Source organism: Trichoderma evansii (assembly GCF_050947405.1).
Source record: "Trichoderma evansii strain SZMC 28006 chromosome Unknown GGI43scaffold_2, whole genome shotgun sequence".
In the NCBI taxonomy this organism is placed as follows: domain Eukaryota; kingdom Fungi; phylum Ascomycota; class Sordariomycetes; order Hypocreales; family Hypocreaceae; genus Trichoderma; species Trichoderma evansii.
This window is the reverse complement of record NW_028145204.1, coordinates 2,060,418-2,075,654: the sequence shown is the minus strand read 5'-3', so window position 1 is coordinate 2,075,654 and position 15,237 is coordinate 2,060,418. Positions and strand designations below refer to the sequence as shown.

Sequence of the window (15,237 nt, the reverse complement as noted above, 5' to 3'; positions counted from 1 at the left end):
TGTCTAAAGAGAGAGTGCGATGGATGATGGCGTGGTTGACTTCCACCATTATCTCATTTGATAGCAGAATGATGCATCTCCACGCTGAGTGGCTATTGATAAGCTGTAAAGCAGTAGTAACAACATCGGATTTCGGGAGGCTCAGAATGTGCACCGCGCTATTCTACCCTTGCCGTCGACCCGTGTTTCATGTTGTGCCGGCTGGTTGGACGGCAAGGATACGACGGGCCCACGTCAACTGCGTCCCGCCTATTTTTTTTTCCTGTCTCCAGCGTCAATGGAATTCCACTTTCAGCAGCAAGGAAGCCCGATCATCCCGGAATAGGGCGCAGGAAGAATGCGACTTGTTAAGCAGTTTTGAGCCCCTTAGCTCCCTGCGCAATGAACCCCCAGCTAGCAAATGAGCCTCAAACTTTGACTGATCCATTGTCTGTGTCGTCCATCACAGTTGCGCTCCTGGTATGCGTTGTATGTATAACAGTGATGACGCAATAGCTAGCCGATCGACAGGCCAAAGGCCAAACGCTGGTGGAAAGCCCACAGGGGTACGTACTGTGGCAGCAGTATCGGGGCAGCCGTATGCGGCCCGGGCTGAGGCTCGTGCTGTGCTGATTGGCTAGGGATAGACAAACCACGCTGGTAGGACTGGGGCTAATTAGGTTTTGGGAGACTTATTGGACTAGCCGAGCCCAGCCGCCTAGAGCCTAGTCGCGGCCGCCTTCGAAGGTTGACAGGTTTAGCCGCAACGCTATCGCATTTGGACTTGTTGCATGTTGCTGTATCAAAGCCGCGCGGCCGGCAACATTCAAGCTGAGTTTCGCTCGACAATTTCTTTATCATCTTGCTGGAGCCGCCGTTTCCTTGAGCTGAACTAGTAGGAATACATCTGTGGCGGCAAATACTCTTGGCAAGGAACGTGATATGTGGCTGATCCAGTCCTAATTTAGTCAACTACTAGACAAATATATATTCATGGGAGTTTCAGCTCACCCACGTTCAGCAGGGTATGGCTAGGTCATGGAGAGATTGAAGCGTTGCTAATGCATACTGTAGGAGACGGCCGGAAGCAAGACATGATCCAGCTCTATAGGGGTCCACTGGGTAGCCGTTTAAAGCTGACTGTGTGTCTCTGTGTGTCCGTGTGGAATGCGCTCGTATCATGGCTGCAGCTCCCCATCGCCTCACATGCATCAAGGGCTCCTATTCGATAAGCCCAGCATGGCGAGAGCGGCCCGGATTAGTTTGCCCTCTTGAAATAAATCCGTCGCCAGATCCAAAATAGGACTTACCTGATGGAGTCTGCCTTTTTCGGGGCTGGAGACGAAGGATGCAGTAAAAAGAAAGCCCGGCTTGGATCCATCAGGCTTGACAAGCCGCAACCGTTCTTTTTTTAGCGCTGTTAAAAGGAAGAAACAAAAGTCTATCTATCGAAGAAGTTGCCGCCCGGCATCTTATCTGTGCCTCTGTCTGCCCTTCTTGCCTTCTTGCCTTCTTTCTTCTTTTGTGGCTTCTGTCCTGCACCTGCCTGTCGATCGTTCTTTGCGCGCGCCTGGGCAGTTGGCAAGGTTGAACCGTGTGCCCAGCGGCTCCTGCCTGTTCCCACTTGGCCAGCGGCCTTTTCTGGGGTCCCTGGACAGCCGCTTTTTCGCCTGGCCTCCTATACAAGGTTTATGGTTATTACGACTACGGAGTCCTTGTACCGGCCATTTCGCCGTCGTCGATCACCAAAAAACTTGTACATCCATACCCTGACTTGCACTCTTATCTCCCCTCTATTATCTTGATTCCTTTTGCGGAACCCTCAAGAAGCCTCTCTGTAGGCTTGCCATTCCATCCGCAGTTTTTTTTCTCTCTTTTCTCTCTCTTCCTTTTATTAGGGTTTTTTTTCTCCCATTCAACGGTGCCCCTCCGAGACAGCAGTAGTTGCCACTATCTCACGAGTCGCACAATAGGCTTTTCATTTGCTTTTATCTTGCGTCTTTTTGGTTTATATTATATTTTAATTCTCCTGATTTCCCTTCCCTATTCGAAAATTTGCCCGTGGCCGGTGGAATCTTGAAATTCAAAGTAGACAGCACTCATATCTTTGCGATTGCGACGCCTACGACCCTCCGCACCGCTGGTGTTCATCACCTTGCCTCGCTGCATCCGCCATGGAGCGCACGGCCTCGCTTCTCAGCTTCAGTAGCCGTTCTAGCTCCCACGCTTCGACAAATAGAAACAATGAACCCTTATTACCGTATGCAGAAAACATCATGGAAACGAAGCCAGTTCGAGGGCTTTCTATCTTCGGCCGAGGCTTTTATCGGAGAATTCTGATATGGACTGTCGCAAGTATGCTTCTTGTGTCACTGGCCCTCTTCAAAACTGGCGATGGCATTATCACTGAGGCAAGCTCCCGATTCACTCAACCTGCTACAGAAACAAAGTATTCGCCCCCACAACCTACGATAATTGGGAATGAAGATGGTGGCCCTGTTCTAGTGATTGTGGAGGGTAAGAATAAAGATAACCAGGATAAACCATCAGAGACGGCAGATGAAGGGAAGAAAGAATCTACCGAGGGCAAGAAACCAGAAGAGACACTAGCAGCGGGAAAAAAGAAAGAGGGGGGCAGTGATCAAGACAAAGAGAAGATCATAAAAGAGGAACAGGCAAAACCAACAGAGCAAGAGAAAGAGAAAGATGGCCAGAAGAGCCCATTATACATGGACGACAAAGATGAACTGAGCGCAGAAGAGGACGCAGAGAATCAGAGGAAATGGGACGAAGACATCAAGAAGATGCCATGGCTTCAATTCCCTCAGTAAGCTTGTCAGCCGTTTTGGGGATGCATCAGGCCACTAACACTAATCTTGCGTTTAGTTTGAACGGCTACTTTCATGGCCTCAAGGCTCTGGTTAAGAAATCTGAGCACATTGCCGAATATCCCAATGCCGCCCACAAAGCTCCTCTCGGCGAACCTCCACTTAGCCAAGAGATCCCCAAACCCAAACCTTACAATCCATACAACAAGTCCGACTCGAGCATCAAGACTTGTTATCTCGACGACGACAAGAAGATCCCGGCTCCCAGTTTATATGCCTATGAAGGTGTTCCACAGTATATGCCTGACCCAGCCTTTGGATCTTACGATATGTTTGGCCTGCGGGATGACGTTTGTTTCGACCGATTTGGTCGTTATGGACCATATGGCTTTGGTTACGAAATGGAAGATGGTGGCACTGGCTTGGGAGTCGATACAGAGTCTTCAGGAAGCGAAGCTGTCTGGGAAGAGACAGGCCAAATTAATTATAGCCTGATTGATTGGGGCGATGTGCAGGAGCGATGTGCCACCGCAAACAAGCACCGATTCGCAGAGCCAGACCCGGAGACCGAAGTGCTCATGATTGAAGAGGGTAAGAAGAGCCGGATTGCTGTAGTGCTCCGACTGTATACCGGCTTCAAGTGGACGCAGTTCACAGTACTGAACCTCCGGGCTATGATCAACGAGCTGGCTCTCAGTTCTGGCGGAGAGTACAACGTCCACTTTCTGCTGCACGTGAAGGATAACGATTTGCCAATTTGGTCCGATGATTTGACGGTTCAGCAGCTGCTCGACGCCCACGTACCCCCTGAGTTCCATGGATTGGTGACACTGTGGAGCGAAGCACAGATGAAGCTATTCTATCCAGGCAAATTCGAGGAACCAATCGGGAATCCCAGCAAAAAAGAAATACATGATGTATATCGGAGCGCCCATATGCCGCTTCAGGTTTTCGCCTTGCAGCACCCGGAATACGAGCATTTCTGGAACTGGGAGATGGATATGCGATATTTGGGCAACTGGTACGAATTATTTGATCGCTTGGGTGTCTGGGCAGACAAGCAGCCCCGTCCGTTTCTTTGGGAACGTAATTCGCGCTACTATATTCCCGCTCACCACGGTAGCTATGACAATTTCACGACCGCCGTCGAGCAATATACGGCCGACTCTGGTCAACCACCTGTCTTTGGTCCCGTCGAGTTTCCTGAAACGAAGCAGCTCCGATTCGAGCAGCGTGGACGGTCTATCATACCCTCTTCGTGTGCGGATGATAAAACCAGCCCAGAGTGTGGTGTTGGTGAGGCAGCAGATCTCATTACGTTGAATCCCATTTTTGACGTGCATGGCTCAGCCTGGGTCTTCTCCAATGACGCGACCGGCTATGGCAAAGAGCCTCCACGACGATGCGTCATCATCACGGCATCTCGACTAAGCCGCCGACTCTTGTTGGCGATGCACGAGGAGATATGGCGCCATCACCGCACTATGTGGACTGAAATGTTCCCTTCAAGTGTGGCCTTTCATCATGGATTCAAGGCTGTATACGCACCTCACCCAACATTCCTGGATCGTGCCTGGGACCCTCTCGGCAGTTCAGTTGACAAAATCTTCAACGGTGGACGTGACCACTCGACTTCGGCTGTGGGCAGCCCATTCGATCTACGCAACGAACACAACCACAAGGGCACAAGCTGGTATTATAACAGCGAGTTTTCAGGCCTTTTATGGCGGCGATGGCTGGGCTTTGCTCAGATGGACGGCAGAGGTCGAGATGGCCATCGGAAAGAAGGAGGGGGCAAGCTGCGAGGTGGAAAAGCAGAGGAGGAGGCCGAAGAGAGTAGCGGCCGCATGTGTCTGAGGAGTTTCCTCATGCATCCGATCAAATGGGAAAGCCCTGAGGAGAAGCATTGAAAAACTAAACAAGGATGAAAATATTGGTTTCAGCAAACTTAAGCGTGGCGCATTTACTTTTTAGCCGGGCCGGATGCATATGGAAATTGGCGTTTATTCTTTCTATACTCTTTTAACTTTTTCTTTCCTTCTTGTTTGCTCCTCAACACCAATATAAATACAAGTTGAGAATTACGGCCTTGATTTTGTTCCCCTGAAAGGAACGGGTTAGTTCAACACAGTAACTGTTTTTCTATATCCTGTGGGAACCGGTCATGCGGGAGAAGATGGATTATTAACGTTCTTTTTGGTATAAGGATAGACACTTGGGATTCAGCCGAGACATGGCTTATGCATAGATATAGAGATTTCATAGATAAATTTCCAGACATGAAGCACTCTTGGATATATATACATACATATATATGTATAAAAAACATTTTCATATCACTCGTGGCCTATTTCATCTACTGCGTACAAAATACCAAGTTTCCCTTTCCTCCAGCGAAGAATCGCCAATCCCACCCAATTGAAACGCAAATAAAGGATAAATAAGATACACCAATAAAACCTTGCTCCCCTCTCCCATAATAGCCCAAGTTACTTAAAATCATAATCCGTCGCAAACCAAAATGGCAGAAACACCCCCAAGCTTCAGAACGTTGGAAAAAAACAATAATTTTGGAATACGCCATGAAGGCAGAGTTGAGTGAGCAAGTTGAATATCCGTCCTTTAAATAACTCTTTCCTAGTAATAAATATTAGAGGCCAATGCATTCTCTTTTCTTGCCCAAGTATGTTTACTAGTATTCCAAGCTAGCAATTTTCCAAGACCGAGCAAGAGGGCATGGTATCGAAGAAAATCAAGGCAAATCAGAAAAAAGGATAGCCAAGGCAAGAAAAAAAGACAGCATTAATGGAGTCGCGCTTTGACGCCGTCCAACACCTAAAACGCCGCTTTCCCTTCCTTCCTTTGTGACGCCACCATGCCAAATCGCATAGTACCCCAACGTTATTTAGGGCTGTGGAAGTCTCATTCCACAGTAGCAAGTTTCTTCTTTGCCCATTTACTTCTTCAGAACCGCATCATAGATGCTAAGCAAGCCAGTAATGGCAGTTCCAGTCAGAATGCCCTTGTAGCCTCCGTATACGGCTCCGTCGAGTCGATCAATGGCTGTCTCAGAGAGGAGACCGCAAAAAGTGACGCCTTGGCCATAGACAACGAATGAGACGAGTGCCTTGATAATGCTGTAGGTCAAAGGATCAACAGCAGTCTCCGGAGAGCTGGCCCGAGAGCGCGTCTTAGGTGCATGAGAGCCGCTAGCAGAGCTGAGATTGAAAAAGTAACCAAACAGGCTGGGCAAAATGAAGCTGGTGAAGGCCCAGGTGAGAGCGGGTGACCAAAAGCTCGCGGTGAGGAGGAGGAACATGTCAGGCAGATATATGGGATGATCAGCCGTGCCGAGGAAACCGATGGCAGGAACGGTGAATGCATAGCGGTTAGCTAGGATTTCAGGTCGAATGTACCAAAGCTCAAAAGCGGAGACGCAAAGGAGAACGCTAGTAACGCTGCTGAGAGTCTCTCGAGTAGCATTTGAAGCCTCGCCAAAGCCACTCTCCTGGTAGATGGATGAGACACGGTTGCGCACGGCAACAGTTGAGCGGTCGACAGCGTTGGCAATGTCGGCCGGGGTCGCGGGCAGTGAGATGCGTGAGGCAACTTGCGACAGACTACGAGCGGGAGTCTGGATGAGGGCAGTTGAAGCGGCACGGACGTCTTCAGTATCTCTGGAGAGCAGGTTAGAGAAACTGACGATGATTGCTCGGCCCAGTTCAAGGAGATGGCGGATCTCAGAGCCAATAAAGCAAAGATTTGATGAGAAATACTTACGCAGGAATCAGATCTTCAGCAGCCTTGGTCGCCCTCCGCTTGATCGCCTTGATGCCCTTCTCCAGCTCCTCCTTGATAGGCTCCTTGGACTCTCGCTTGACGGGAGAGCCCATTGCCTTGGATCGGCTGTTGAAGTAACCCGACAGATTAGATTGGCTGGAGAAGCGGCTGCTGTTCCCCGCAATGAACTCATCGAGAGCGGTTTCGAGCTCCGACTTTTTGAGACCATCGTAGCTAGTTCCGGAACGAACCCGTGTTAGCTTGCTTTTTTGTTTACTTTTGACTAGAGCAACGAAGGTGGCAATGCGACGACGCGCCCATGACGAGGGGTAGCGGGATTGGGGGGATTAGGAAGAAAAGAAGAAGGAAAAGACGGTATGAAGGGGAATAGAAGCAGAGAGAAGCGAAAATTTGAAAAAAAAAAAAAAAAAAAAAAAAAAAAACGAGGTTGTTCTTGAAGCTGCTGCGTCTCCATCGCGCCTCGCAGCAATCGTCACGCGCGCGCAGCTACACGCAGCCGCTGCCATCTCCGAAAAGGCGGCGAGTACAACAACAGCAAACAAAACAATGACGCAAGGGATGGACATACGACGGCATTGTTGACATGCGCGGCGCAACCAGAAAAAAAGACAATCAAGGAAATCAAAGGCATAAAATCACAAAACTCACTTCTTGAGCCCGACGCTCTCGGCCAGTTCCACGAGATCACTCTTGCGCTGAGCGCGCAGCCAGGCGTTTGTGGGCGCAGTTGCGGACATGGTGGCAGTTTAGATGCGATGCAAAGATGGCGATACGGAAGCGATAGATTGCGGTGCGCGGCGCTGCGACGTAATGCGAGGCGATGCGATGCGATGACAAGCGGTTGTCTCTTTTCTTTAGTCGCAATAAAATAAAATAAAAGGTAAAATAAAACAAGAGGTAGGTCGAACGATTCAAACGCCCAATAATATTCTTGCGGTGTGTGTGTGTTGCGTTCCCCAAAAAGAGTAAGTTATTTGATTGGCTGGTTTGGAGAGCTCGGTTTGTTTTCTCCGCAGCAATCGCGCTGGATTTCAGAACGGCAGCTGGTTAGAAGCAACGTGTGTGTGTCTGTGTGTGTCTGTGTGTGTCTGTGTGTTTCCTGTCTTGTTTTCTTTTTTTTCCTTCTTTCTCTTTCTTTGATATTTCTCACTTTATAATTGTGTCTTCTTGGTCTGTATCAAATAATAGCAATATTATAAAAAAAAAAAAAAAAAAAAGTTACAAGGGCTTATTATCAGCTATCAGCTGCGATTACAAGAGCCGTCCCAAGCCAAAAAGTGGGATGTCGAATGTTTTCTTGCCGGTTGCTGGGCGTTGCTGGGCGGTTGTGCGGGGGGGCGGTCGAATACTGAGAAAAATGAATAAAAGGCTCGCGCGGGATAAGGCGAGCTATTTGTCTTGTTTATGTTGGCCTCTTTAGGACTAGACGCGATTCTCTTCTCCCGCCGTTTCTGCTGCGTGTGGCTGAAGGCTGCTGCAGCGGGAAGGCGGGGCAAGTCGCCCGCTTGTTGCTGCGTTTGCGAGTGCCACGCTGGCAGGCGTCTGGGCGCCGGCGCTTGCGAGGTATCTCGCTAACAGGCGGTACCTCGAGAGGACGTCGTACGTGGCTGGAGTGGTAGAGCTGGAGAGTTAAATTGATCGACATTGGCCGGGATGAAATGGGGGCAGAGCGCCGCTGATGCGAAAGCTGTCACCAACGGCAGAAGCTGTGATGGCGCGAGGTTGTAGCTGTGTTTGTTCTGTGCGCATTAGACACTGGAATCAGTCGAGGTTTGAACTGGAGTTTCAGGCAATAATGGGTTTAGCATATATTTGCATCTGCGAATGGAGTACATACATATTCTATGTGTCTGGAGGAATACGTACTCTGTAAAATGTGATGATCCGGGAGTATCGATTGATACTGCCTGATATTACCCCGGTTGATCCAGAGTCCCATCGAGTATGGGGTGCTGGAGATGGCACACTGCAGAAAGCTCCGCATTTGATGCCTGGCATGGTGATGGGATATGGGGTATCTGCAGCGGCTTCCATTGCTTTCGTACCCAATGCTGCATTCCTTGACGTTAGGCGTTGACGGAAATATGTAGATGCACAGTTAATTTGTCAATAATCAAGGCCACTTAGTATCTTATGCTATGCTATGCAGTATTGGTATTCCCATAGCCGGCTCGTACATAGTTGGATGAACACATAGATGGACTCATATATGAAACATTGGCATCTTCGCACAAAAATCAGCCGAGCGACACAATTAGGAAATCCAGTCAATCACTTAACCAATCACTCTTTATCCACCCAGTTCACAAACTTTTCCTCCCCTCTCTTGACAATCCGCACCGGCACGTGCTGGCCGTCGTGCAGATTCAGCGTCAACCTCGACGTCGCCTGTCCCACCGTCCACCGGCTCTTATCCTGAGCCTTCTTGTAGATGTGCGCCCTCTCTTCCAGGCTCATCTGATCGACCTGCTCCTGCGACGCCCACTCGTCCACAGCGAGTTCGACGCTGTAGCTCCGGAAAATGACCGCCAGCGCCGCCATCATTTCCACCACGGCAATGCGCCGTCCCAGGCACGATCGAGCCCCGTCGCTGAAGGGAATGTAAGATCCACGCTCGGGTCTGAAGAGCTGTGCGTTGATGTCTGAGCCCTGGAAACCGCCAAAGTCTTCCGAGTCGGCACCAGCGACGTCTTCACTGCCCGCACTGCTATCCTTATCCAGACTCTGGAACCATCGCTCTGGAACATAGTCGAGAATATTGGATTTGCCAGGAGTTATTTTGCTGGGTCGCGTTGGCCAGTAACGGGGGTTAACGTGGGCAGAAATCGTCACCAATGAGATGCCTGTATCCTTGGGAATGACATATTTATTGCCGTCCATGACCAAGGGCTGATCGCTGTAGGTAACCTTGGGAATCACAACCACAGGGGACATGAGTCGCATGGTTTCGTTCATGGCAGCACCAATCATGCTGGCAGTCATGGGGTTAACCAAGCTTTCATAATCCCAATCTATCGGATCCTGGCCCTGGAGGATATCGTCAATGTCCTTTTGAATCTTGCGCTGCGCATTGGGGTTCATTGCTAGGAAGATGAGAGTGAAGTGAAGAGTGTTGGCTGTTGTCTCGTGGCCAGCCACGAACATGATGAAAGCATTGCTGATGATCTCCTCGCGTGTCAATGTAGCGTCTTTGTTATCGGCCCCAAAACATGATTTCGCAAGCTGGCCCATGAGATCCATGCCTTCTGTGTGGTCTCCCTTGCGTGCGTCTTCAATCTTTTCGTCTAAAAGCTCGTTCATGTAGTTGACATATTCGCTGTAAGATAACACTGCTTTCTTGATCTTCTTAAAAGGCAAAAGTTCTGTAATCCAAAGTATTAGTATCTCGTACGAGACAAAGATATCAGAATAAGGTACAAAAGAGTACTCACTCAAAATCCATCGCGGGAAAATTAGTAAAATCAAGAGATGCTCGAGGAGAAACTCCATGGTATCTGTGAAACTCAGCTGGTGTCCGGCCGAAGGCTCATGAGAGCCGTATTTCAACAGCTTGGGATCCGTTCCTGCAGCGTGTGTCTCGCCTGGCCACAGTAGACGCATACCGAAGCCAACATAACTGATAATATTCAGAGCCAGTCTCATCGTGTCCTTCTGCAGAGATACGAGCGGTTCTTTTCTGGTGTTGCCTTCAGGGCCTGCCCACATACGTAGCAAGCCTTGAGTCTGAGCGATGGCCTCACGGAAAACCAATGCAGCGTTCTTCTCATTGAATGAAGGCGAGGTGACCTTGCGGTGCATACGCCAGATGCTGCTTTCAGTAGTCAGAACATTCTCACCAAACTGCCTCAAGATGTTGTAGACAGCAGTCCATTTGGGGAATTGCTCTCGCTTCAGCGTGATAGTACGGATTGTTTCGGCATTGTCCGTGAGCAGCATCAGTATGCCAGGAGAAACAAGGAGGAAAGATTCGCCAAGTTTGGCGAACCACTCATGGCGAGTTCGATATAAAAAGTTGGGCATCATGATACTTGAAGATCAAAGTTGTTAGCCATTCGACCAAATCTTGAAAGCGATGAGACTGCAAGGGAGGGCATCAGTCATACTCAAGCCACCCATCCCACCATGGCTTTGGAAGTAACTTGATGAGAGGAACCCATAGCTTATGGGTCATCTGCCATACTGCCCAGAACGGCGAACAAGCTGTATTTTCATGACATCGTGTTAGTAAAGCTTATAGAGCTACATGGGGCCAGCAGGAGAGTGGGTGTAAATGAACGCACGAACGACAACATAAGGTAATCCGCTTCTCTTGGCCTCATTGATATTATGCCGTAGGCGCAAAGCAGATGAGATGATTTGGTAGGCGGCCAGCGCCGCAATGGCAATGGGGATTAGCGCCATGGCTATCCACGATGGCCTATCCACGATACCGCCGCCGTAAGTAGACCTTTTTGTGAAGTTGTAACAGCAAAGAAAGTGCGACCTCAGGTCAAGCGGGGAAGAGAGTCTTTTGAGTCTCGTTGGCCCGAAGCGTGTGAATGTTTCACTACAGTACTCGCTCCGCCTAAGCCGTTAACAGACAGAGAAACCCCCCGAAAAAAGGGACATCAACTTCGATGCCAGGAGCAGGAAAATAGAGTAAAGATGGAGAAGAGCCACAGATGGACAGCAAAGCACAATAATATAACCAAGACACTCCCGCAGGGACTAATACGATATACGATACTGCAGAGTGGATATGCCCACCACAGCTCCCTAATCGATGCGCTTCATCTCCTCCAACCCATACTGGCCACCAACTAAGCTTTCCGTCTTGTCGATTTTAGCCCCCGCATCACAGGCCGACAATTAACCTATTAAGATTTGAAATGCTGCCAATACCTCGACTGTCAGTGGCGGTTCGTCCACTCGGGAAGGCCAAGATCCGGCACAGTGGCTTTCGCCAGCTCCACATGCAAGGGATGAGGCAGCTGCAGCTGTTCGCAGGGCTTCGGGATACGGATTTCGCTTCCGGCGGGTTTATAGAAAGGGCAAAATGTCCGCAGACTAATGGCCACCAAGGGGTTGCATTTGTGAAAATGAGATGGAGGGCATGATTCGTGGGAATTTTTTTTCTGTTCTTTTCCTATTTTTCTCTTTAGCAGTAGTTTTATGCCACATAATATTGCTATTTTAATTCATCTCGTCAAGGGCATCTCCGGGACACGCTATTGGATGGTAGTGCTCAAATCCTTCGACCTTATATACATAGTATTCTGTACTCCACCTATCAATCTCACTTCTTCCATCGCGAGACACGTTGCATGGCATGACACAAGTGCAGGTTGGTTGTGTGTGTCAAGCAGTACTAGTAGCTTTGCGTGTAATGTTAGCTCACACCCACCGGATTACTCCGCAGACGAAATGATGCAATCCAAAGTGAGATACTGCAGTCTCAGGATGCCACCGACATCGAGTCACACTTTAGCCAAGATCAAGCTCCTATACGTGTATTACACAAGACACCAATATATTGAACCTGGTTACTTAGTTCTGAACTTGGTACTACCTACTAGTCAATTCATTGAGCCTCCTACTAGTGCTACTACTGTCATCCCTAGCCATCTCTAGCTTGCTGAGCGGGGTGAGATGTCAAGGCAGAGTCGTAATTTACAAGACGCATGGTGAACTTAAAGGTTATTTATTTTTAGAGTGATCTCTAATGGCTCTTTTTGGGCCTCCTTCATGCCATTTATGACTGTATTGCATCTATCCGAAAGCAGTGCATACAACCACACACAAGTGGATTTGGGCGATGCAGCGTGGATCTGCGTTTCAGAGGTTGCTTACAAACATCATAGCCAAAATGAAATAGAGAAAACGCCAATCCTTTTGGGATATTTTGCGATGAATTAGCTTTACAGAACTCTACCGAGAAACCTTGTAGAATGTGAACCCAATACTTCGCCAAGCAGTAGAATCTGCTGCTATATCAACACGACGAGACGAGGGCGCTAAAATACCTAGGCCAGCGATACACCCCTATTCGCACTGTATCCGATACATCAACCAGTCACGTGATAAGAGACTAAAGTGAGCTTGATTCACTAGCTAGTTCCAGCTGTAGTCAAGCAACTGAAGCTTTTGATTGGCTAGGAAAAGTCATGTGACAGTGTAAGGAGGTGTCATGTTAAATCATACGCGCTGCTGCGCCATTTCTTCTAGTTCACGCAACCTTCCAACCAACCTCTCAGCTAACCGATGCATCTCGCCTAACCGATTCATCGCCTAGAATATTCCGCCATGAATGACGGCGCCATCTACGATGAGGAAGACAACGACGCGACGCAACCTGTTTCCTCGCCTGGGTCAGTGAGATGTCCTTATGCGACTCCTGCAAGCCATGGCTCTGCGTGAATAGCAATTCTGCTCTTCTCGAAAATGTTGCTCGGGACTGTTCCTGCGAGACAAGGTCGTAAAATTCCGATGCCCACTACGCGCTGGTCGACTCTTGAGTTGACTCCGCTGTAAGGGTCGGGACCTTGTTTGGTAGCAGCTATTATTGTCTGCTACCGTTGCCAGTACATTATCCGCAGCTACGTTTTCCTTGAGGAGCGGAGGACTTTTTAAGCTCCGCATTCATGTCAAGCTGTCGCTTCGCGTGGATCACTGTCCTGCTCTCGTGAAGATACTCCTCGGGACTGTTCCTGCGAGACAAGGTCGTAAAATTCCAATGCCAGCCCTACGCACTCAGCTCATGGCTTGACTTGCGTCAGTGGAGGGGTTGGGATCTTGTTTGGTAGCAGCTATTATTGTCTGCTACCGTTGCCAGTACATTATCCGCAGCAGTGTTTTTATTGAAGAGTGGGGGGACTTTTGAAGCTCCGCTACTCACTGTATTCATCGGCCATGATCAGGGGAACTGCATAGCCGGGCCTAATTCCCACCAAATGTGATTTGCTAATGTATTCTGACTTTCAGACGCTCTAGTACCTCCCCAAATATTCGCCATGACAAGTCGAACAACAATGACGATGGAGATGAAAATATCAAGAGTAGCATCGATGAAACGTCAGCCGTGACTGAAAGTGCAAAAGAGGAAAACGCCGCCGTGATCGATATATCTTATCAAAAGAACAGAGTAACATGGAATGATGATAGTGAAGAGCGTTGTCAGATGGAAGATGTCTCATTTGATTTGTACTTGAACACTTCAACCAACACAGCAATGTTCAAGCTTCATGCTTATGTTATCCTCAGAGGTGGCAAAGGCAAGAGCAACAAGCAGGCTGTTTATTTATACATATATCCTGAAAGGATTCAAGCTATAAAGTACAACGTCTATCACAATCCACAACCTTCAACCTCCAAGACATTCCAGCCTAGGCATTACTCACTATGTATCTCGATGACGCAAGCGCCTGATTTGATACGCCCCAAAGGACGTCCTTTGGAGTCTAAAGGGAAAACGAAAACTCGACTACATTTGATTGAAGACCTCGCCAGCGTGACTAGGTTTATTGTGCATCTCGACAGTTCCAATGCAGTCCTTAGTAAAGCAGAACTCGACTTACTTGAGAAGACATTTTCGGGCGATCGCCCTGAAGACAGTCCACGTACAGATTTGCCGCGGGCAAATCCGGCCACACTGTATGCTGGTAATGGAGGCGAGATTGTCGAGAAGAAAGAAATTACGCATGCTGAGGAAAGCCCTCCTCCGTACGCTGGCTCTACGCTTAATCCACAAAGTTCTAGTAAGCACTCTTAATCGTTTTCGTATATCATTTTATGTTATACTTGTTTGACTAAAGCTAACTGTAACAGAAAAACGCCGCCGAGCTGATTACTCTGATGATGACTCTGGTGTGACACGCGTCCTAATTCTTCTGAAGGACATTGTGTGCCGCCTGGACAATATCGAAAATCGGATGGAAACACGCTTTAATGATATGGAAAGCCGAGTTTCTGGGCTAGAACAGTACATCAAAGACAACCTTAGAGACGCATTAGATAATGGTCGCAGTCCGTGCCGATATGGAACGGAAGAGAAAGAAGAGCTCTTTGAAGAGATGAACAACCAGCTTGACGACTGCGCAACAGATCTAAGATGGACCTGCCAAGATGCAATTACAGAAATGGAGAAAGAAAGCGGCAGGATATTGACTCAAGTGGCGGAAGATTTGAAAGAAGAAGTGAGACAATCAAATGACGACGCTTTGGACAATATCGACCAGACTATAGACGACAGAGTACGAGAGACACTCAAAACTGCGAAAATCAGATTCGATGGAACATTTGGCTTGGAATTTTAGGAAAGCAATGGATTTGGGCGCGTCTAGCTCTGGCGTTTTTGGGACAGGCAGTTGATTGAAACCATAACGACATTAATAAAATTACGCCTAATACCTTTTAATAATGCTGAAATAAGTAATACATGATCCACCATGTAATACTCCGTAAACGTATTCTCATTCTGAAGTAAACATTTTCCAGATGTTCAATGATCAACTCATCTCCGCATCACCTCCACTTGGCTCTTCTGGAAGTATAAACTAGAAGCATGTTCTCGGCCAACAGTTCCTCCGAATCCGAATCCGGATCGATTCATTCAACCGGCCCAATTCTCCATGTCTGTTGGTAGCTGCATATT

The 15,237-nt window shown here is 48.4% G+C and overlaps 4 protein-coding genes across 4 annotated transcripts; 2 read left to right on the top strand and 2 right to left on the bottom strand.

Moving 5' to 3' along the window:
• Positions 1-2,153: 2,153 nt before the first annotated feature.
• GGI43DRAFT_379734 (DUF3405 domain-containing protein) lies at positions 2,154-4,717 on the top strand (the record flags this gene model as incomplete). Its single annotated transcript, XM_083202884.1, has 2 exons — positions 2,154-2,806; positions 2,866-4,717. The coding sequence occupies 2 exons, from the start codon at positions 2,154-2,156 to the stop codon at positions 4,715-4,717; spliced, it is 2,505 nt and encodes an 834-aa protein (XP_083065194.1).
• A 390-nt stretch (positions 4,718-5,107) lies between these two features.
• On the bottom strand, positions 5,108-7,825 carry GGI43DRAFT_394054 (uncharacterized protein). Its single transcript, XM_083204725.1, has 4 exons — positions 7,759-7,825; positions 7,257-7,632; positions 6,588-6,821; positions 5,108-6,484 (listed from the first exon to the last, which is right to left on the bottom strand). The coding sequence occupies exons 2-4, from the start codon at positions 7,343-7,345 to the stop codon at positions 5,764-5,766; spliced, it is 1,044 nt and encodes a 347-aa protein (XP_083065193.1). The 5' UTR covers positions 7,346-7,632; positions 7,759-7,825; the 3' UTR covers positions 5,108-5,763.
• A 941-nt stretch (positions 7,826-8,766) lies between these two features.
• On the bottom strand, positions 8,767-11,384 carry GGI43DRAFT_160297 (cytochrome P450). Its single transcript, XM_083199549.1, has 4 exons — positions 10,889-11,384; positions 10,712-10,808; positions 10,040-10,635; positions 8,767-9,970 (listed from the first exon to the last, which is right to left on the bottom strand). Exons 1-4 carry the CDS (start codon positions 11,007-11,009, stop codon positions 8,892-8,894), a joined length of 1,893 nt encoding a protein of 630 aa, XP_083065192.1. The 5' UTR covers positions 11,010-11,384; the 3' UTR covers positions 8,767-8,891.
• Positions 11,385-13,049: 1,665 nt separating this feature from the next.
• Positions 13,050-15,000, top strand: GGI43DRAFT_394047 (uncharacterized protein). Its single transcript, XM_083204724.1, has 2 exons — positions 13,050-14,341; positions 14,412-15,000. Exons 1-2 carry the CDS (start codon positions 13,765-13,767, stop codon positions 14,897-14,899), a joined length of 1,065 nt encoding a protein of 354 aa, XP_083065191.1. The 5' UTR covers positions 13,050-13,764; the 3' UTR covers positions 14,900-15,000.
• Positions 15,001-15,237: the final 237 nt, after the last annotated feature.